At 36.7% G+C, this 23,015-nt stretch overlaps 1 protein-coding gene across 2 annotated transcripts in view; it reads left to right on the forward strand.

Annotated features, from left to right (window-relative positions):
* slc7a1b (solute carrier family 7 member 1b) overlaps positions 1-7,740 on the forward strand; it is a 29,411-nt gene extending 21,671 nt beyond the window's left edge. For both annotated transcript variants that reach the window (XM_058744816.1, XM_058744817.1), the window contains exons 8-12: positions 631-733; positions 2,875-3,083; positions 3,214-3,365; positions 3,460-3,568; positions 6,383-7,740. In XM_058744816.1, coding sequence (XP_058600799.1) covers positions 631-733; positions 2,875-3,083; positions 3,214-3,365; positions 3,460-3,568; positions 6,383-6,564 — 755 coding nt within the window. In that variant the 3' untranslated portion in view covers positions 6,565-7,740. The remainder of the gene's footprint in view (positions 1-630; positions 734-2,874; positions 3,084-3,213; positions 3,366-3,459; positions 3,569-6,382) is intronic.
* The last annotated feature ends 15,275 nt before the right edge of the window (positions 7,741-23,015 follow it).

The raw sequence follows: 23,015 nt of genomic DNA on the forward strand, positions 1-23,015 counted from the left end.
GTTTTATTGAACAAAACTGTTAAAATACATAATGTATTATGTGTTTAATATTGACCAAGAACCATTTAATTCAAATGTCCACTTAATCTTTAATATTTGGCCATTTCTTTAGTACAGAAATGCTATAGCCACTGTAATTAAATGAATATGTGGACATCAAAACCTGTAAACTGAGAGTATGGGTTTGAGCTTTTATTTTGAGATCGCGATGTATTCTCCTGTGTTTGTGTGGATTTATAAATGATTTACCTTACAAATCTGAAATGGCGCACGTTGCGTTCCCAGATGAACGTTAATAAACCCAAACTCATAACAACATGCGTTCAACATCACGTAACCTAGAACTGCATCGCATATAATCATTTAATTAAATCATAGCGTTTGTGAATTCATAATTATGATTTTTAAATAGGTTTAATATATCATGCAGCCTTTGAAAATAGTCTAATAATGTGTTTTATGGATTCTCGTCCGTGAAATGCGGCACTTCCGGTATTTTGCCGGTTAGTCAATGCAAGTCGATGATTTTTAAAAAATTGACTAGTCGACTAAAATCGACGAATCGCGACAGCCCTAGTTAATACAGCTGAATCATTGTCCTGCAGTAACTCACTCCTCTTCTCTCCACAGCGGTGATGGCGTTCCTGTTTGATCTGAAAGATCTGGTTGATCTCATGTCTATTGGCACTCTGCTGGCTTACACACTAGTTGCGGCCTGTGTCTTAGTCTTGAGGTATGGCTTCAGATTTCTGCTATGAACATTTTGGAAGTAAGTTTTTCAAAGACTGTTTATCATAAAACAAGAGTTTGATATTTTTGCAGCCTGATGTTGCAAGTACTGTTTTGTTGTTAATCATTTTGCCTTATTTTCTTCTTAATTACACTGAATTCATTTTAAAGTAACAGCCCTGCTTTCAATGTATTCATATCAAATTAGTTTTTGTATATATCTTATACTGAATATATATATATATTTTTTTTTTTTTTTTTTTTTTTTAGTATTAAATTTAAAATGTTTAATATTATTTAAATTGTACATTGTTTATATTGTTTTTCTTTTTAATGTTACATCTTTAGTCATTTTGTTGTGTTTTAGTATGCGTATGTATGTGTGTGTGTGTGTGTATATATGTATATATAGATATAGATATAGATATATAGATATAGAGAGAGATATATATACACACTAGAGGTCGACCGATAGTGGGTTTTACCGATAGCTAGGTTGGACCACCCTGGCCGATACCGATTAATCAACCGATAGTTTTTAAAATGGATACTGAATGAAAACTAAATAGAGCTTTACTATTAAAAAAAAAAAACAGTAACAGTAATGAACTATACTTTATAAATGAATAAAAATGTATTATTAATATTTATTACTATATTGATTATTAAAGTTATTTCATAGTTTACAAATGTTAAAAGAAGAAACTTTAAAATTTAAAAATGAAGCCTATTAGTAAATGTTGAAATGAAATGAACACACTCTAACAAGGAACAATACTTCTACAGCTTTCGTTAATGTTACAAATGGACTCTTATTAAGTATTACCATTTCATTTCAACAGTCATGCTTAAAGATGGTCATCTTGAAATACCTACAAAAGGCCATATTAAAATTACATGCACAGGTTATTGATATTGTATGTGCACTCTTTATTTGTTGCTATTTTAGAACACTGCATGATTATCTAATTAAAATATAAACAAATATGCAAGTGAGTGACACACTGTGCAAGAGTACAGCGCTGCCTTGGAGAAGTCACGGGTATCACACACACACACCAGACGCGTCACGTTCAATTTAAGCAGCGGTCTAAAACTGTTTATTTAATCACCAAACGGACATAAGTTTGCTTCAAGAATGAATTATGTGTCATAAATGAGTTTGAAGTTCGGTGTTTAAATAACAGAGCAAACGGAAAGAGAAAGCGCGATCTGTATTACAGCTCTCTATATGAAGCATACAGACTGTATTAGAGCCACGGAAAGACAAACGTTTTGCTGAAAAATGCACAATACATAATTTATAGCCTAGGGTGAAGTCATTATATACATTAACAATGATTTGGGACAAATAGGCTATAATGTTATTTAATGGGAAACTATGTGAATGGCGCTCTGTTCCGCGGCAGGATTTTCTGTTGGCTGCATTTAAATGCGCGTTTGAAGTTTCCCTCTCTGTACAGCGCGCAGTGTCACATGCCAAAACAAACAACACGTGCTGTCAGTGATTTCCGCCTCTAGAGGCCGCTCTCATACTGTATAATGATAGCAGACCATTCTCAACCACTCCAGCAACAGACGCCACACGAAGAAAAAAATTAAATAAATAAAAAATAAAAAACCAACACCGAAAACTATCGGCATGGATTTTTGCCGATAACCGATTGTTCTGCAAATCAACAATCGGTGCCGATTAATCGGCAAAACCGATGAATCGGTCGACCTCTAATACACACATACACACACAAAACTGTATTTTAAGGTAAACAGACTTCCTCTGAAACCATCCACCTTCCCCAGCTCCACCTGTATAGATCTGCACTGGGTTATTATATATGCTATTTTTGCTGCAGCAGTATGTCTTGATACTCACAGCAGTGTATCAGTGTATGTATTGGCAGTAGCAAGTTCCTGTACTTGCTTTGCAGCAGCAGCAGCAATAATCTACAACTACAGCAATAACCAACAGCAGCAGCAATTCAGCAGTGTAGCAGATCTATTCCACCAAGACCAAATACATTAACATTGTCATATCCATTACCATGCCAAAATCTTTCAGGAGTTGTCATGATAGAAATGGTTATAATTTTAGTAAACAATAATAACCATAATTGATGGTTAGACTATTATTTTTCTCTCTCTCAGGTACCAGCCAGAGCAGCCCAGTGTGAATGTCCAGTATCAGAGAGCCAGCTGTCAGGAGGAAACCGAGGCCGACTCCATCAACGAGAGCAGTGCTGGTTTCCTGCCTGGATCTCAAGATCTCTGCACCCTCGGCAACATTCTGTCCCCCAAAAACGAGGAGCCCTCTCGTCTCTCTGGCTTCACCGTCAACATCTGCACCAGTGTATTAGGTTAGACACGTGCGGAAGCACATTTTAAAATAATGAATGTATTCAATTTATCAGCCTTGAGTTCTAATTAGATTAGCAATGAATTGACTTCACAGTGTGAGTCACACGGCTTCCCTTCCTCCATGTGCAGGTGTTCTGGTGTGTGTGTTCTGTGTCGTGGCGGTTCAGGGTGGATTTCAGATCTGGGCCTTTGCGGTTCTTGCCGGTCTGGCTGTGGTTTGTTTCTTCATCACCATGTTAATATGGCGGCAGCCTGAGAGCAAGACAAAACTGTCTTTTAAGGTAAACAAATACCTGCATGCACACAAGTGGGAGTTTTATAATCTGTGTTTATAGCAGTTTGTAAAGATGGGCGGATGTGTTTGTGTGTACCCAGGTTCCTCTGCTGCCGTTCCTTCCTGTCCTTAGCATGTTCATTAACGTGTACCTGATGATGCAGCTGGGCGCAGGCACCTGGATGCGCTTTGCAATTTGGATGGCCATAGGTAAGTCAATAATATGTCATCAGAGTCTTTAAACATGGGAAATTCACTGTAACATGGTGTCCAAGACTCCAAACCACATGCAACAAAATCCAGGAATCCAGTATTTCATACAGGACTTTAGTGGGTGAACTTAGGATCTTCTAGGGGGGTCCATGGCCATGGTCCCCTGTAAGAAAATGAAAAGTAAAATGCATCTAGTGCATTTTGAGAGCAAAATTAAGAACTCAAACCTATTTTCTGTTACCAGAAGTAAAAAAAAAAAAAAAACTTTACATTTACATGCTGTGTATTATTATCATTATTTATAACTAGACATAAATGTATTGCTATTGTAATATGGCTGCACTGCAAAATGAATATAAATAATAATTTAATGATTATATTAATTATGATTATTAATGTTTTTAGCATTTTTGAAAGAAGTATCTTATGGTCATTTATTTGATCAAAAATAATAAACCGTAAAATATAGTATAGTAACAGAAATGGTGAGATTATTACAATTTTAAATAACTTTTTAATTATAATATATTTTTTAAAATGTAATTTATTCATTTTATGGCGAAGCATGAAACATTTCTTATCAATGTTTTGTGGAAACTGTGATAGACTACCATACAAAGGTTTGGGGATAAGTAAAATTATTAAAATAAACACTTTTATTCCAGAAGGACATATACAATTGATTAAAAGTGGCAGATTTATAATGATACTGTGATTTTATATTTCATTTATTTGAAAGAAATGCTGAACTTTATTTTATATTTGAATGATAAATAACAAAAACTGTTAATAACAATAAAGAAACATTATTAATAATTGAGTACCAATAAATTGATTTCTGAAGGATCACATGACACTAAAGACTGTTATGACTGCTGAAAATTCAGCTTTGCATCACAGAAATAAATTGCCTTTTAATATATAATTAAATGGAAAACTTAGTAATATTGTGAAAAATTACAATTTAAAATGTTTTACTGTAAATAAATAAATGCAGCCTTGTTTGAGCATAAGAGTCTTTTAAAAAATATAAAAATCTTAAAATCTTCACTTGCAAGAGTTAATATTTTGTGACAACAGGTTTACAAAATCTAGTGAAATGCTGTAAACTACTCTCCACAAAAGTAGTAGAAATTAACTGCCAAAATAAATTCTCAAATTCCCAAACGCATGTTAAACTCACAGCACTGTATTTACTGTGAACCGAGATGCTGAAAACACTGGATCATGAGCTTCTCGCATATAAATGAACACCGTACTGCACTTCATGTTGAAACAGCAAAACAGATTAAACACTCAATTCAGTTGTAGCCTTTTATGATTTGATAAGTGCACTACGCTAAAACTTAAGTTGAAATGTGTCGCGTATAGCATCACGTCTAGTTACGACAGTGAAATGCACAGCCTTGAATGGCTAATCACACCTACATGATAAAAGACAATAAATGGGTAGTCATTGGCCACGTACACACTACAGCTAAATTCGGTTGTCAGTTCACCTTTTACTCCTTAATCGAGTTCTGTACACACATAAATCACTAAAATACGGGAGTCACAACTGCATTAACTCCTGAAAAATACAGGTAGTGACAACCGCATTTACAGAAATTCTATGCAGTGTGTACGGAACTGAACCGAACAACTAGTTGTTAATGACGTATTTGAACGTGCATCAGAAATGTGTCTACGTCTGTATGTGAGGTGCAAGAAAATAACAGTGAAAGAAGTCTTAAAGGTGCTGTATGTAGGATTGACACCTAGCGGTTGAACTAGGTATTGCAGTCCAAATTCAAAATATTGGAGACTGTTTTTTTTCACCCGGTCCCTCCTCCTCAGACTTGACACACGCAGGTTGCCAGATTATCGACACCAACCGAAACGAGCGCACATGACAATGAATACAATTAAATACGTTGTGTTTTCCGCCAACTGGGAACCCGGGGTGCCGAAATACAATTGGGTAAACTGGCAGTGGGCGGGTTTCAGAAACCATAACAAACACAGACATTCCAGGCTGGAATGCACATTTTCAAAGGAGAATAACTGACTGTAGAATTGCTTTTCAGATAAACAAGTATGTTAACTTAGCATGTTTCTTAAATATCTGCAAACATATTATGGTATTTTTATGCTTTAGTAGAGTCAAAATCCTACATACAGCACCTTTAACCTTAGCACATTTTGACACGGCCGGGGCTAGTTGCGCTCACGAGCCCTGCGGTAAAGTGTCAGTGTTGCCAGACCTTCACAGAAAGAAAAACAACAAACAAGGTCAAGCACAAAAACACTAAAACACCCAAATGCTTTGTTTTATAACACCAAAAAAAAAATCTGCAACAGACCACTTTACTAACTCCATAAAGTGCTTAGCTTTGTGAGATAAGACCAAACAACATGCCTAAAAGCGTTTGTAATTATGAGGACATGGCAACACTGCAAGACAGCGCTTTCTAAAGCAGCCTCCCGAGCAGAAACAAAACACAGCACGTCTATCAGCGGTAGTTCAGTTAAAATCGATGGAGAAAAAGAGTCTTTAGCCAAAAAATGGCACATAACAAACAGCTAAATTCTACTTCACTCCTGCAAGAAGCCAAAACTTTGCTATGGTTACAAATGCAGGAGTGACTGCTGTTCCGTACACACATGGAACAATAATTTTACGGGACTCGCTCCCACATTTAAATGCGGTTGTCACTCCTGAAACTTGCAGTGTGTACGTGGCCATTGATAATATTCAAAATAAACTTTGATTACAGATAGAAAACAAGTACAAGGTCTTCTGCTGTCCTTGACCCTTCTTTTTCTTTCTAGGTTTTGTTATTTATTTTGGCTATGGGATCTGGCACAGCACAGAGGCGGCCTTGGCCAGTAACGACACAGAAGACATCAACACCTTCAAACCGACAATGGCAAACGAACCAGCCACATCTGAGAAAGAGGCTTTCTTGAGCAACGGTATTAATTTCAGAGCAGAGGAGAGCAGTGACCCTTGAGAAAACACTTGAAATACCCTGTTACGGATGGCATTATGTGCTCACTTTTTACCGCTGTATGTGACTTACAACAACTGAAACGTCCAAACCGAGAGCTGCTATTGATGTTCAAGACAATGTCCTTTGTGTTACTGTAGGTCCGGAGCACCTTTTAAGCAGCATTACAACATGTGGCTATTATTATTTACCAGATGAATTGCCTGTTATTCAGGTAAAACGTGAAGGAGAGAATTAGTGATTATTATGTGTGCATAAAGATGTACACTGCATTATTGGAACAGGCGGTTCTTCCTTTGTCGAATTGGTTTATTTTGTCTATTTATTTTTGTAGCATGTTGCTGTCATTGCTTGATAAAAATTATTTTGAGCAATACACATTGCATTTTTACCCATAATTCCCTCTGTGGTGTGCGTTTTGTGTGTAGAATTCTAGGGATGCACCGATTTACTGATGTCCAGTCGTTCAGAAAGGTATCTGCTGATTAAACCGCTTCAAAAGAAATATTCGTTTTACTCTCTATGACGTTTCAAATATTTATTTAGCTGACACACGGTGCTTTAATTCAATTTTCTCAATATGAGAAGGTTATTCATGCTGCAAATTACAGTTATGCTGTTAAGTCAGAGACTTTTTTTTCTTTTTCTTTGATTGGTCTGTAACTGTCCAGTGCCTTTTCTCACCCTTTTTGATTGACAGTGCTAATGTCTCCTCGCACTGACAATGACTTTTAGTGGCTGATACTAGTGCCACCTCACAGACTTTGAAGCAGTTGCCAAACATTTGGGATGGGAGAAAAAAACTGCAAATAAAGTCTTGGATCTGGGAAAATCTCTGTTCAGAGGGATTCTTGTTTGGTCAGCTTCCTTTCCATTCAGCTCTTGTGTGCATGCTGATTCTCTGTTAGCTGTTTTACATTTGCATCTGGTGTTGGGCTAAATATTTTTGTACAGTATTTTTGGACTTTTGTGTGTTGTACTTTTATTGTCCAAATTTTAGTCTGTTTGTATAAAAGCATAAAGCCAAAGAATTCATTATGATTTGAAACTGCATTATTTTATTGACATTTTGCATTAAAAAAAAAAAAACCTTAACAGAACTTTTAGAAACACTGACACTTTATTACGTCACAGTACATTTTCTATGTTGTATTAAATGTAAATTTACTGTAAATATTTGCTGTTTTTGTTGCAATTGATTTTCTTGTTTATAAAGAAAGTTTCTTGTATGTTTTTTTTCTTTTTTCTTTCCTTTTTGTTGTACACTGCAGCTATTTAAATTGGACTGATTTAGTGTCAGTTGTCTGTATTTTAATACCAAATGTGAGCAACTCCTTGACAACACAGTTGTCTCAGAGCAAAACACTCCATTTTTCCCCTTTTCAAGATTATCACAGCAATTAAAAGACAACACTCCAGTTCAAAAAATCTAGGTTACATTGTAATGTAAGTAAATGGGGCCAACTGATAAATGTAAAGAGAAAAAAAAAAAACAGGTTCAAAGTATAGCCTAAGACAATGTTAACAATTTATTAACAAATTGCTTAGAAACCTTTCTATGTAGTAGTATACCTTTAACCCCTTTACTATGGAATATATAGTTTATCATCCTAAATGTAAAGCAGTTACACAGATTTCAACGCCACTGTAATACAGGTGCTGGTCATATAATTAGAATATCATCAAAAAGTTGATTTATTTCACTAATTCCATTCAAAAAGTGAAACTTGTATATTATATTCATTGATTACACACAGACTGATATATTTCAAATGTTTATTTCTTTTAATTTTGATGATTAGAGCTTACAGCTCATGAAAGTCAAAAATCAGTATCTCAAAATATTAGAATATTACTTAAGACCAATACAAAGAAAGGATTTTTAGAAATCTTGGCCAACCGAAAAGTATGAAAATGAAAAGTATGAGCATGTGCAGCACTCAATACTTAGTTGGGGCTCCTTTTGCCTGAATTACTGCAGCAATGCGGCGTGGCATGGAGTCGATCAGTCTGTGGGACTGCTCAGGTGTTATGAGAGCCCGGGTTGCTCTGATAGTGGCCTTCAGGTCATCTGCATTGTTGGGTCTGGTGTCTCTCATCTTCCTCTTGACAATACCCCATAGATTCTCTATGGGGTTCAGGTCAGGTGAGTTTGCTGGCCAATCAAGCACAGTAACACTATGGTCATTGAACCAGCTTTTGGTACCTTTGGCAGTGTGGGCAGGTGCCAAGTCCTGCTGGAAAATGAAATCAGCATCTCCATAAAGCTTGTCAACAGAAGGAAGCATGAAGTGCTCTAAAATTTCCTGGTAGATGGGTGCGTTGACTGTGGACTTCAGAAAACACAGTGAACCAACACCAGCAGATGACATGGCAGGCCAAATCATCACTGACTGTGGAAACTTCACACTGGACTTCAAGCAACATGGATTCTGTGCCTCCACTCTTCCTTCAGACTCTGGGACCTTGATTTCCAAATGAAATGTAAAATTTACTTTCATCTGAAAAGAGGACTTTGGACCACTGAGCAACAGTCCAGTTCTTTTTCTCCACAGCCCAGGTAAGATGCTTCTGACGTTGTCTCTGGTTCAGAAGTGGCTTGGTAGCCCTTTTCCTGAAGACGTCTGAGCGTGGTGACTCTTGATGCACTGACTCCAGCTTCAGTTCTCTCCTTGTGAAGCTCTCCCAAGTGTTTGAATCGGCTTTGCTTGACTGTATTCTCAAGCTTGCGGTCATCCCTGTTGCTTGTGCACCTTTTCCTACCCAAATTCTTCCTCCCAGTCAACTTTGCATTTAATATGCTTTGATACAGCACTCTGTAAACAGCCACACCTTTCAGTAATGACCTTCTGTGACTTACCCTCTTTGTGGAGGGCGTCAATGTTCGTCTTCTGGATCATTGCCAAGTCAGCAGTCTTCCCCATTATTGTGGTTTCAAAGAACAAGAGATACCCAGAATTTATACTGTAGGGATGGTCATTTATTCAAACTCAAATGTAAATATTCTAATATTTTGAGATACTGATTTTTGACTTTCATGAGCTGTAAGCTCTAATCATCAAAATTAAAATAAATAAACATTTGAAATATATCAGTCTGTGTGTAATGAATGAATATAATATACAAGTTTCACTTTTTGAATGGAATTAGTGAAATAAATCAACTTTTTGATGATATTCTAATTATATGACCAGCACCTGTATATGCAATACCAATCTCACTTTATAGTAAAATTAAAACCTAGCACTTTAAGACCAAAGACAGAAGATTAAATGAGAATGGAGGTTTGTTCATGGTGCACATTATATGCACACATAAATATGCACGATTTCTGTTTTACAACCTCTAGCAAAAATGATGGAATTTTGATGATGTCCCCCAAAATATTTTACTTTATAAGAAATAAATCACAGATATAACACAAACCAATTTTTGTTTAATAATTCAACACTCTGGTTATGTGAATCATACTTCAAACAAATGAAATTAAACTTTTAATTAATTTAAAATTATTTTCCATATCAAGTAGAGGAAAAAAAATATGGAATCATTCAATGTTGAGGAAAAAAATATGGAATCAGCTTGTAATTTGCATTTCTGAAACAAACACCAGCACATATCTAAACTGCTAATTAGTTTGCAGTTAAAAGAGAGTGCTTACAAACCTTAATGAGCTGTTGGTCTTGGCTAATTTAAAAACATGTCTCCAACAAGAGAGCTGTCAGTTGAAATGACGGAAAGGATTATAAAACCACTTCAAGAAGGAAATCCAATATGGAATGTTGCAAAAGAAGTAGGGTGTTCACAGTCAGCTGTTTCTTAAATTAGGTGCAAGTATAAACAATGGAAAGGTTATAAAATGAAAACATACAGGCAGACCAAGGAAGACATCAAAGGGTCAGGATAGAAAACTGAAAGCAATTTGCCTTAAAAAAAAATAGAAAATGCTCAACAAAACAAATTGGCGGAAACAGGAGTCAATGTATGTGAGAGAACAGTAAGAAACCAGCTGAATGAAATGAGATTTACATATAGAAAAGCCAAATGAAAATCAGCATTAACACCTAAACAGAATAAATATTGTTTTTCATTAGTGAAGTCCATAATAATAAATTAAATAATTCAGGCCGTCATAAAAACCAGAGGAGGAGCAAGAAAGTACTAATTGTGTTTTTTGGTTGATTATTCCATATTTTTTTCCCCCTCAGCATTGAATGATTCCATAATTTGTTCCCCTACTTGATATGGAAAACAATTTTACATTAATTAAAGCAGTTTAGTAGTCGGGGTAGTCATGGCCTAATGGTTAGGGAGTTGGGCTTGTAACCTGAGGGTTGCAGGTTCGATTTTCGCGCCGGTGGGAATTGTGAATGAACAGCACTCTCTCCACCTTCAATACCATGACTAAGGTGCCCTTGAGCAAGGCACCGAACCCCTAATTGCTCCCCGGGCGCTGGAGCAATAGCTGCCCACTGCTCTGTGTGTGTGTGTGTGTGCATTTGTTCACTACTCACTGCTGTGTGTGTGCACTTGGATGGGTTAAATGCAGAGCACCAATTTCGAGTATGGGTCACCATACTTGACAATACGTCACGACTTAACTTAACTTAATCTCATTTGTTTGAGACATGTTTCACATAACCACAATATTGAATTATTAAACAAAAATGGTTTCGTGAAAAATCTGTGATTTGTTTATTTGTTGTGAAGTAAAAAAAATTGGGTGAACATCATCTAAGTGTGGTCATTCCATAATTTTTGCCAGGGGTTATAGTATGTTAAAATATTAATTAATGTTCATATTATTCCCTTGTGCTGTTCCTAATTATTACTGAAAGTAATTGAAGCCCAGACTTAAAATAATAAATTGTTAAGGCCTTAAATAAACAGCAGTGAATAAGAAAGCAAATACAAATACAGAATTCTGGCATGAAACTCTAGATAACTCAACTCATCTGACCTAATGACATCATTATCACATGGCACAGCTGATTGGTTCTCTCCTGTATCAGTAGCCAATGAGCTCTCTGCTCAGCTTTCAAATATATGACTAGTGCTTTCTGTACCAGTTCGCAGTGTGCTTCAGAACAGCGAAATCAATACAGGCATCCTCAAATCTGGCCCACTCCTGCAGAGTTTAGCTCTAACCCTAATCAAACACACCTGAGCATGCTAATCAGAGTCTGCAAGATCATTCGAAAATCACAGGTAGGTGAGTTTGATCAGGGTTGGAGTTAAACTCTGCAGTAGATTGGCCCTGCAGGGAAAGATTTGAGGAACCCTGGTCTAAGATAAGTGAATGCTCTTCTAATCCATATCAATGTGTGGTCTGCCGAATTGAATCAAAAAATGAGCAACCATAATCAAGTTTAAACTAAGTGTCATGTTAGTAGTTTGTATTGTATGCAGGAGCAAAATATTAAGATATTAGCAGCATCTAAATGTAATTAGCAGCTAAATGCTAAATCATGCGCAAAACGCAGTTTAGAGCATATGTAATCGCTGAAGACACGCCGATAGTAACGGACCTGAAATGGGTTAAATGAAATAAGCATTCTTGTGTATGCATTTTAAAGGGGGTTCGCCATATACCCCAGCGTTATCTTAATGTTCACGTTCGTTATTTCTAAGGTCGATGTTTTCATTGTGATGAGAGTGTGGTTGATTTCAGCTGTGCGCAGTGTTCGAAGCACGCGCTTATAGGGGATGGGGGCGTGACGTCACTGCTCTAGCGCCGCGGTGGCTGATGGGAAAAATCGCCATTTTGTGAGGCCACTTGTTGCGCGACGCGCCGAGGAAGTTGTAATATGAATGTTTTAAATAGGATACAGAAATTGAATAAACTGTAAATCAACATATTAAAGTTATTCCACAAAACATTATTTAGTCAAGAGCAGTGAGGGATTTCTTCTGTCTTTTGTTTGATTAACATTAATTTTTCACGGATCCAATACTTATACATATATGCGTTCGCAACTTAAGACAAACCCGACAATGCTTACGACCATTTTGACGTTATTTTGTGTGTATTTGGCCATAAGCGCAACAAGCTGTGTTTGTTTGTTCACAGCGCTTTGGATGTGACTGCAGCGCACAGAAAAGCGCCTCTGGAGCGCACGAGTACCGAAAGACTTAAGACGTGCAAATAATACATTTCTGTGACAATGCAACAATGACCGATTAGGCAATTGACAATTCTGTCAGCTGTACCGAAAGGCGAGCTAAAGTCTTGTATCGCAGCGTGCAGCAGATGTGAAGAGAAGGTCAAAGAGAGACGACGAGGTTCAGCTGAATCACTCACGCTGTTTTCAAATGACTGGTTGTGTGAATTTATTTACTCATCTAACCTACACGCTATATTGAATAAATGTTTTGCAGGAATTTCCCTCATTTTAAAGTCGAAAGCTGCGGGAATATATGCGCAATCCCAGACCGAAATTCAGGACCTGATTAAACATAATTCTACTGTACACAGAATTGTGAAACATGACTTTTCCAAAACTTTCTGGGTTTATTTATTTTTCCAAAACTTTCCAGGCCTGGAAATTGCGGTTTTAAAATTCCATGACTTTTCCAGGTTTTTCATGACCGTATATGAACCCTGAATGTGACGATCGGGTGCCGTTATATCTAAATCAGGCAAAAATATAGGTGCGGGTGGTTGGCCATCTTTTCCAGGTACCGTTTTCTTGCGTCCGGTAGAAGTTTGTCTCTGTATAGTACATTTCGTTCTTTTAATCGACTTTTCAACATTGTTTTTCGTTTTAAGTCTCGCCCGATGTGGCCTCACAATATGGCGGCGCCCTCTTGTTTACGTCCCAGAATGCACTGCGCAGTGACGTCGGTTGCCAAGCTCTATCGCGGTTATATCAATGACAGTAGGTGCGTTTACATGGAGCACTGTAATCGGTTTAAAAGTCCAATCCGAATGAAAATGCTCCATATAAACACCTCAATCGGAATAAAAATGCCAAAACCGAATGAAATTGTAATCGGTTTGAGAGGGGTGGGATAAACCTTTCTATAAACCGAACAAAATTAAAATCCTGCCATGTAAACACTTTAAACCGATTACTTTGCGTCTACGTCATCACGTCCAGAGGTCGGGTCGTCAGAACGTGAACGTGATGATGTCGGCAACGGTACATTCTGTGATTTGGGGACACCGACACAACAGTAGAGACTGGGTAATAGTGGAGGTATGAAGTTAAAATTTCCATTATACAGTTAAAAACACATTAGAAAGGAGAACGCTTGCTGTGTGACGGACTATCTGCTCTCATGTCCGGAGTGAAAAACAGATCTGAAATGAAGCGCAATTTTCTGCTTTTCAGCTTAGAAACAACACAGTGATGATAGTGAAAGTAGCTCAATGAAAATAAACAACTTGACCAAAAGTTGCCTTTGTATTTGTATAGATGACAGATTCATAATTTCCGATCTGCTTGAATTTATACTTGCTCACGCCATGAATGTTGTACCAAACACGATTGTGATAAAGCAATGCTCCTTTGATTCATTGTTCAGCAACTCTTGGTAAGAAATCGTGTATTTGTTCCATTTAAGTACAGTACAACTTTGTAGTATCAGAGTACAATTAATCTCAGCTGCATTACAGAGGGGCGTATGATTTCTATGATCGCGTTCTGGCCATATGACTGAGCGCTCGAATGAACGCAAGGGATTCAAATATTAACCGTTTATTCTAAGCAAGTGCAAACAGATATTAAAAATATTAACGTAAATATGGGCGTTTTTTCCTCTGGTGACTTGTTTTTGTTGTCACTGTAGGCTATTAGCATATCCTAAAATCGAAAGCACAGGCACATGTAAACACCATATCGGATTAGATAACGTCTCATGTAAACAGTTCATCGAATCTTTCAATCGGAATGATTTTAATCGGAATGACAAAAAAGTGTACATGTAAACGCACCTAGTGTTGCCGGAGAAGGGAAATAAGAGTTATCACTGAAGATCACTATCTACGGCTGTTGTAGTCCCCAGTGAAATTCATTATGGATAGTGTAGTTCGGAGAAAAGTTGTTCGTGTAACGTGTGTTCTCGCTGTGCTGAGTAGTTCAGAAAACGGAGAAACAACATTCAGCTTTTATTTCAGCTCATTCAGGTCAGTCCACCCAGGAGTTTTGTGCACTGCAACTCTGACAACTTTTATTTGCATGAGAGAGTAAAATGGCATGCATCGTCTAACTTTGTCCATCTCATCATTGCACATACATGAATTATTGAGCTGTTTTGCTGCCGCTGGGACTGATGAAGTGGAGAAAGTAACAGCAGTTATCAAATGACTAAATTATGATACTTGCTCAGGTGGGTGCTGGGGTCTTATCTATCGGACTGCAATGTATATCTATTCTGTTAATTAACATTACACATAGTCCACGTCTAAATAGTGTTAAGCCGGTCGGCATGGTAGCCCAGGCACACATAGCCATAGGACACTAGCGTTAAGCCAGTCAGCGTGGTAGCCCAGGCACACATAGATAGTAATGCATGTGGTTCACATGGCTCTTCGGAGCAGCAGCAGTACATATGTCTTGGCGATAGGGCTGGGCGATTATTTATTTATTTTTTCTCATGCGCATCTCATCAGTAAAGCCGGTTCCATGATTAGCGGTAAATCACCTGCTTTCAAATGGAGCGGCATTTCACTGACACTATCACGTTCATTATCGAAGACGATTCATCTGCAAATAATGAACGCGATAGTGTGTAGCTTGTCAGTGATCTATGGCTCTGTGTATTAAATGCCGCTCCATTTGAAAGCAGGTGATGGAGATTTACCGCTAATCACGGAACGGCTTTACTGACGAGATGCGCATGACAATTGTGGTCGATATATCGCCCAGCCCTACTTGGTGATAGATCTGCTTGTTGGGGGGTGTTTTGTTCTTGTTTGGGCTTGTATTGTCCCTTCTATGTCTCCTGCTTTGTGGGGGGTTATTTCATGTATGTTATATTTGCAGCAGTAGTATTTCTTACATGCTCACAGCAGCTTGTCGTGGATGTATTGGCAGTAGCACGTCTCGGTACTTGCTCTGCAGCAGCAGCGTAGCAGATCTATTCCGCCAAGACCTAACATTAACATTGTCATGTACATTACTATGCCAATCCCTCCGAGAGTTGTCATGACAGAAAGAGTTGTCATTCGACTTTAAGTAATATTTTTGACTGTTTTACCTCGTAATTACGAATTAAGTATCATAATTTTGACTTTTTAAGGCATGAATTTCTTTCTTGCGTGGCTTGTATGGGTTTCCATAGAAATTACATATTAGGCAACCAGTGTGATTAAGTGGCTCCACTCATCACAGCGAAACGTTTAAACCAGAGAAGAAAACCTAAGAATAGACAGTTATGCTGCATCCCAATTTGCCTACTTATACTACTCCCTTAAAGTATGTATTCTTTTGGTGAAGAAAAAGCACAAACCTTTGAGTGTGTGGTAGAAGAGTAGGCAAGCTTTAGGACATACTATCATGTTGTCTTTAACGGACTGCTCTGTCAGGCCAACTTATATGCATCCTGTCACTGTAAACTGGCCTGTCAATCATCTTGTCACAGGGTTCCCACACGTCCTGGAAAACCTGGAAAATTGATGACTAATATTCCAGTCCTGGAAAACACATGTAAAATTAGATCAAATGTCCTGGAAAATCTTGTAGTTGTCCTGGAAAATTATTTTTAAAAATGTAATTGTGTTGCACTCGGGTGAAATCTGCAATGTACTGTATTTAGGTCCTAGGCCATTGAGTGATTTATAAATGAGTAAAAGTACTTAAAAATCAATCCTAGTGGAAGCCAGTGTAAGGACTGGTGTGATATGCTCAGATTTTCTGGTTCTAGTCAGAATCCTGGCAGCAGTGTGCTGCAGCTGACTAATGGTCTTCTTTGGAAGGCCGATGAGGACTATAATAATCCACCCTGCTTGTGATAAAGGCATGAACAAGTTTCTCCAAGTCTTGACTGGAAACAAAACATCTAATTCTTGCAATGTTTCTGAGATTATATTATGCTGATTTAGTTACTGCTTTGACATGACTACTAAAACTAAGGTCTGTCTCCAGAATCACCCCAAGATTTTTGACTTGATTGTTGTTTGTAGTTGTTTGACCCCTAGAGTCAAAGTATGCATTCACCTTGAGAACTTCATCTTTGTTTCCAAATGCAATGACTTCAGTTTTCTCCTTCTTTAACTGAAGAAAGTTCTGGCACATCCAACTGTTCATTTCATCAGTGCATTGGCAGAGGGAGTCAATGGGGCTATAGTCATTTGGAGATGAGGCTAGGTAAATCTGGGTATCATCAGCATAGCTGTGATTGACAATTTGGTTCTTTCTCATTATTTTATTAGTGGGAGCATATACAGGCTAAAAAAAAGTGGTGCAAGAATTGAGCCTTGTGGGACTCCACATGTCATGGACGTCCATTTAGACTTATGCTCTCCTATACTCACATAATAACCTCTCCCTTCTAAGTATGACCTGGACCATTTGAGTACCATCCCAGAAAGCCCAACCCAGTTTTCCAGTCTCTCTAGAAGTATGTTATGATCGACAGTGTCAAACGCAGCACTAAGATCTAGTAGTACCAGCACTGATATTTTGCCAGAATCATGATTAAAGCGAATATAATTTATTATCTTAATGAGTGCTGTCTCTGTGTTGTGATGCGCTCGGAAACCAGATTGAAAATTGTCCAGGTATCCATTTGAGTTTAAGTAGTTGTTCAGCTGATTTAAAAACTACCTTTTCAATAATCTTACCTATGAAAGGAAGATTTGGTATTGGTCTATAGTTGCTCAATATGGTGTTATCAAGATTTTGCTTTTTCAGAAGGGGTTTAACAACTGCAGTTTTCAGGGAGTTTGGAAAAGTCCCAGAAAGAAGTGAGGCGTTCACTTCTAAGAGATCTGCTTCTAAACAGTTAAGCACATTTTTGAAAAAAGATGTGGGAACTGTGTCAAGATAGCATGTTGACGATTTAAGGTGCTGTACTATTTCTTTCAAAAATTTTGCTATCAGTTGCTTCAAAAACAGATGTAGTCACTTCTTTTTGAAATTGTGGTCGAATCTTGGGGTTGTTAGTCTCTCAACAGTAGCAAAAAGAGTGTGAGTTTTTTTTAAGTTAAGAAGAAGGTCTGTCTAGCTGTGGCTAGTTCCACATTGAAAGAATGAGGCTGTCTTTATAGATGCTATAGTGAATTTCAAGTTTCATCTTCCGCCACATCCTCTCAGCTTTTCTGCATTGTCTTTTCATACTCTGAACTGCTGTTGAATTTCTCCAAGGTGATTTCTGTCTGCCAGTCTTCTTGCTGACTTTTTCAGCAGCAATATCGTCAATAACATTCTTAACTTTTGAGTTAAAGGAATCAAAGAGATCAACAGAGTCTGCAGAAATACTTGGTGTTAAAGATATAGCCTCCATAAATAGCGCACTAGTGTTCTCGTTAATGCATTTCTTTCTGACAGAGACGGATCTAGATTCAGTGGTAACAGAGATCATTATATCAAAGAAAATACAGAAGTGATCAGATAGTGCTACATCCTTAATAACAATTGATGAAATGTTTAGACCTCTACTGATGAGTAAATCTAGAGTGTGTCCACGATTGCTTGCATTGATAAACATCTTTAAATAGAGCAGCTACACCTCCACCTGTCTTAACAGTCCTGCAGACACTTAAACAATTAGGTTTTAAAAGTTAGGAGGGGCTGTTTCATTGAGGACTGTTGCACTGCAGCTGTCTTCTAGCCATGTTTCATTTAGAAACATAAAATCCAGGTTGTTTATTGTTATTAAATCATTGATCAGAAATGATTTATTTTTTAGTGAGCGAATGTTTAAAAATGCTAACTTGATGGAATTACATATTGCTGTTTATTACTAAGGTACAAAAACTGCAGGGTGGAATATCTAAATCCTGAATGTACCCATAATAATTTTTCTTAATATTTGAATTAGTTTCAGTTTCAGTGGCACTAATATCTATTAGTTTCCGAGCGCATCACAACACAGATACAGCCCTTTTTGGATTAGCCCTTTGCCTTGCCATTCGGCCTCTGTTTGCACCTCACTTGGACTATTGCTTGTGTATCTGTCTTATCTCTCTGCCCTGCCTTGCCGGATATTGTTCACCGATCGAACATATGTATGGTTTTGTTTTGGAGGGTTATTGCTGCTCTTATCCAGGGCCGTCGCCAGAAAATCTTCAGTGGGGGGTCATTTCGTTTTCATAGGGGGGCACACTTTTTTATGATCTCAGAAACAGACATTCAACAAAACAATAACAACCTGTATTATTACTTAAATTGATCAAGTTCTATTTGACAGCTGTCGATAATCTGTTGACTTTTGTGTTATGTTATATTATGATTTTTATGTAGGCTATGTTAGAATCACGCTCAAATCGCCAGAGTTTAGTTCTGCACCCTCGCGAATCTTCTCTTTATAACACTATGTAAATAGAGATTCACTGCGCAGTGTAGAGAGAGATTCTTTGATTATAACTTAACTGTGTTAGATTGTCATAATGAACTAGATGGGTGACAGCTTTTTAATTGTTATAAAGGGAGCTTTCTGTCATATATTATCCATTCAGAATTTGAATATAAGTTTTGTTTATCATGCTGCTAAGAGAACCAAATGCCACATACACTCTAAAGTTGCCTATACGGAGTAACATCCACAAATGAAAGATTTAGCCTACTCTCGAAATTGCAATAGCCTATGTAATAACCATATCAATGGATCGGACAAAACTGTCAAAAATAGTCTATGCATTAAGGACATGACTCGCAATTAAAGCTTTTTTTTTTAAATTTCCAACAACACAATAATAATAAAACAATAACAATATAAAATTTGATTCAACAAATCGCATATGCCGCTGAGTAAAGGGATATTTTTTTTAAGGGATTTAAGGGTTTTAGACTATGTTTTAAAGTTAAGACACTATCTTATATGATTTATCTATAGCCTACATCTATGTAGGCTACATCATGCTACACTATATGTTACGCTACAACAATTATTATTTTTATTTTTTTTTTTTTTTGCTATCTGTAGGCTTATAACAGTGAATTTGTATTTTAAAATGGGAATACAGCGAATTTATGACAATGTTTTATACATTTTGCATTTTTTATACAAGTTAATAGTGAAAAGTTCTTTAAAAGCACCTGTAATGTAATAAAGTAGGCCTAATTTGCTTTTTTTTTTTTCGAGCCATTTTTAAAACATTTGCTGCATGGATTAAAAAAATAAATAAAAATGCTATAGCCTAGACTCATATCAGACAAAATTACATAGAGAGAAAAAACAGAAGTTGTCAACAAATCATTTAAATATTATGGTATTCAGAACAAAGGAACATAAAAATCTGAAAATAGAGTCTAAGCAGCTATAAAATTATAGTATAAATTTATATATACAAATCATAAAATAAAACACACAAATTATAGCCTAATGGCATTCATTATAAAGAACATATAAAAGTCTTGCCAAAACGAATGTATTTAAAGAGAAACTGAATTCGGCACAAATACAAATGTTTCCCACGAGCGGCGCGATTGCTTGGATTCACTTTTTTTTGTGTAAGCCTACACTCACAATAAAAACAAAACATTGTACTTTTGTAAAATAAATAAAACAAATAAGGTGAGCTTACAGTCCTCTCGGTTTCCTTGAACTTGCGCGGTCCCAAAAATAAAACGAAACTCAGTGTAGACATGTCGCAGTTTTTTTTTAAATAATTTTTTTTATATGTTAATTATTTAAGTGAAATACATTTAGTACAGGACTATTTATTTTATTCCTTTTATATAGGCCTATGTTGTTTTATTATGTTTTTCTCCCTACACAGAAGCGCTGCAGGTGCGTGAGGTGACTGTGTGAATCCATCTGTGTGAATCTATTTGCACGCCCCGCACTGCGTGCCCGTCCGCTATGCCACTGTGTTATTAGCTTCCTAATAAGTTACCGTTGTAGAGATCAGTGGTTCTTTGAGCTAAATGCTGCTGAATACATGATTTTTTCCCTGCAATATTCATAGACTAGATCAGTAAAATAAACGTTTTTTGTTCTTAATATTAAGTTCACTCGTGATCATGTAAACAGGGGGGCACGTCGAGTCACCCGAGGGAGGGGGGGGGGGGGCACTGCTCCCTAATGGCGGGCCTGCTCTTATCTATGCTAGGCTGCATGGATGCATAGGGAGTTCTTGTCCAGAACAGAACCATACCGCCAATCCAAACTGTATGCTAATTTGTAAGTCATCTTTGACAATAGTGGTCCTGACAGAACTCAAAAGTAATTTCTGATTTACATGTCCATTATGTTACCTTTTCTCTGTGGAAAAAAGTTTAAACATTTTTAACATTTTGGACTGAGGCCTTGAATTACTTGATCTTTAGTAATGAAATTGTAAAAAAATAAAATAAATGTATTTATAATTTGAGGTTTGCAAAATAGATTGACCAGCTCAACAAATCTGACAGCTGGACACCAAAATATTTACAATGTTTTTTTTATAGAGTACAGATTAATACATATTACAGTGGTCATGAACTAAGAAATCAAACTTCACATCTTTTGACATATAAGAGGTCATTGTACTATAAAAACATCCTGTAAGCTTCAGAACTCAAAACTTCCTTGTTAGTTTAAAAACAGCTTATATTGAAGCCAGTCAACAGGTTGAGGAATGTACCACTTTATGAAGTAATATTGGGGCTAAACAACACTAAACTAAACAACTAAATTGTGTTAATATGTGCAGTGAGCACTTTGACAAGACATGTCAGACTTCACTATTTCACTACTGGTCTACAAAGAGTAGGTTTATCATCACTAGATTATAAGGATTTGATAGCTTCTAATCAAATTGTGGACTGATTATATTTTTCTTCCTTTTTGGCCAGTTGCAAACAGGACAACGCAAGCCTCAAGGAAAACTGAAGAAAGCCTTTCAGTGGACTATTCTCTGCATTTCCAAGAGACTATACCTCTATAGCCTAATATTTAAAGCCCAGAACAGCCCTGAATGAATGGCCAGAATGACCCAGGTCATATTCAAACCACTCTCTCTCTGTCTCTCTGTCTGTCTCTCACTCTCTGCCTGGGTCAGAAATTAGCTTTTTCATTGTGGGGCAATATTTGCCCCTGGAATAGATTTCCAGGAGCATTTTTTTTTTTACCTTTTGTGAGGGCAATTTTAATAATAATATCACTTAATATAATTACCTTATTAAAGGTTTCTGTTGTTTATGTCAAATGTTTAAGTATAACCAGTCAGTATACTTCAGTCAATCACAATATAGACTGCATTTAAGATTTAAGATATGTTGTGGCCACGAGATATTCATTTGTGGGAACGTCATATTAACTTGTGGGAATGTGATAAAATGTCATGGCCACAAGATCATTTTATCGAGGTAACAACATCCTTATGTCGTGGCCACGAGATGTGAAGTCCACAATCCTATGTTGAGGGAACAATGACGACTTATGTTCCATGACGACTTATGTTGTGGGAATGACACATTTTTCTCGTGGCCATGAGATTAATGCTTAAACAAACCTGCGTGAGTTTAGCAACCTGGGATTATCAGAAATGGATCAATTAATATCTTATTTTGAATTAAGAAATTATTATATTAATTATTGTAGAAATTATTATATTAACCTATAGGCTACCGGACTGTATTGTGTGCAGTAACAGCATTCAAATTAAGTTTATCATGAATAAATGTTACATAAAATAAAATAGGCCTAGAATAAAACATTTCATCCATCCCACATAAGTCCATTAATTGGCCACCTTTTTTTTCCATAATATTTGAACTTATTATTATTATTATTGGTTACAGTTTTATATTCATTGTTATATTTGCTTTATTTTACCTTCATTTCTCTTTACTTAATGTTCTGATACTGTAAATGGCGGACAGCTTTGATTATGCTATATGACTTTTGTATATGAATTTTTACTGCAAGTTCACTTTAAAGGTTGAATTAAGCATTTATTAAAAAAAAAATCACAACATGCTCATTTATCAACACTGGCATAAATACAATTATAAAGTCAAAACATTAGTGGCATAATTATATAGAACGTTAAATATGTAGATAAAGAGAAATACGAATTGAAAAGGAAATTAAGGAAATTAACCTCTTTTGGTTTTGTTTTCATTTGTTTCTATGGCCTGTTTTCCTTCCAGCTTCCTTCAGTTCCAGTTTCCCGCTGCTTGTTTGTTACTATGGTTTCTGAATGAGTCATCACCTGTTCATCATTTGAGTTCACTTCACCCTGTGTATTTAAGTTCCTCCTTTTCATTCAGTTGCTGTCAGGTATTATTTGTGTGTGGACATGTGCTGTTATGTTGCCGCCTTGTATTTGGAATACCTGATTTTGTTATTTAAAAAAAAAAAAA

The sequence above is a fragment of the Onychostoma macrolepis genome, chromosome 15 (genome assembly GCF_012432095.1).
Source record: "Onychostoma macrolepis isolate SWU-2019 chromosome 15, ASM1243209v1, whole genome shotgun sequence".
In the NCBI taxonomy this organism is placed as follows: Eukaryota; Metazoa; Chordata; class Actinopteri; order Cypriniformes; family Cyprinidae; genus Onychostoma; species Onychostoma macrolepis.